At 45.4% G+C, this 1,076-nt stretch overlaps 1 protein-coding gene across 2 annotated transcripts in view; it reads right to left on the bottom strand.

Annotated features, from left to right (window-relative positions):
- The window catches only part of INPP5D (inositol polyphosphate-5-phosphatase D), a 54,966-nt gene that overhangs the window by 6,656 nt on the left and 47,234 nt on the right, over positions 1 to 1,076 (bottom strand). For both annotated transcript variants that reach the window (XM_057382348.1, XM_057382347.1), the window contains one exon: positions 663 to 932. In XM_057382348.1, coding sequence (XP_057238331.1) covers positions 663 to 932 — 270 coding nt within the window. The remainder of the gene's footprint in view (positions 1 to 662; positions 933 to 1,076) is intronic.

Raw genomic sequence — 1,076 nt, 5'->3', positions numbered from 1 at the left:
TTCTCTTCTCTTTCTCTTCTCTTTCTCTTCTCTTCTCTTTGTAGAAAGCTAAACCTACATGTGTCAGGCTGAGACAACTGGAGTTGTTCATCTGGAGAAGACTCCAAGGAGTCTTCACTGTGGCCTTCCTGTGCCTAAAGGGGACTTACACAAAGCAGTGAGAGTGCAGATAGTGACAGGACAAGGGGGAACAGTTTTAAAATAAAAGAAGAGAGATTTAGGTTAGATTTTAGGAAGAAAGGTGCTGAGGCCTTGGCACAGGGAAGATGTGGCTGCCCCTTCCCTATCCAAAGTCAGGTTGGAGGAGGCTCGGAGCAACCTCGTCAAGTGGAAAGTGTCCCTGCCTATGCAGGGTGTAGAATGAGATGAGCTTTAAGGTCCCTTCCAACCAAAACCATTCTATGATTCCATTATTTAATTGTAAGTTTGACTTGTATATCTTTGGCTTTCCTGTCACAAAAGTCTGAGGAACTACTATGCTAGTTTTCTTTGAGTGTGTGATGTCTGCACTTGTGACCTTCACTTATCTTTTTCTAATTCTAGAGATAAAATATGGAAAGAATATGCTGCATCTTGAACCCTCCAAACAGATAATGGAACAGTGACTTTACAGAATGATAGGAGAGAGGGGCCCAACCCCAGTGCAAAACTCGAACACTCACAGGTAGTCTTGACTTCGACTACAGATGCTTCTGTTTACTGTAGGCTGGAGGGATGCTTTTGGAGATAGAGGTGACAAGGACGGTGATGTGGAAGATGACTGACTCTGCCCCATTAGRGAGGTGCTCTCTTTGGGCTGCTGCTCATAGTTCCAGAGAGAAGGTGGCTGCTCTGGTGAAGGTGTCTGCTTAAGCTGGTAGGTTGCAGAGGGCTGCTGAGAGAAGGCAGCCATGCCCAGGTAATTGGGGTTGCTGATGTCTGTGGGGGTGGAGCTGCTCAGGAGAAGAAATATTGTTAGGGAGGTACATGCACAAATACATTTGGGGTTTTTCTCTCCCTGCCAGCTACAAAGCAGTTAGTGCCCACTGACTGCTTAGATTCAATACCACCTACTTTCCTTTTTTTTTTTTTTCCAG

The sequence above is a fragment of the Malurus melanocephalus genome, unplaced genomic scaffold (assembly GCF_030028575.1).
Source record: "Malurus melanocephalus ecotype Western Australia unplaced genomic scaffold, MMel_1.1 scaffold_566, whole genome shotgun sequence".
Classification (NCBI taxonomy): domain Eukaryota; kingdom Metazoa; phylum Chordata; class Aves; order Passeriformes; family Maluridae; genus Malurus; species Malurus melanocephalus.
This window is presented reverse-complemented; position numbering and strand designations above follow the sequence as displayed.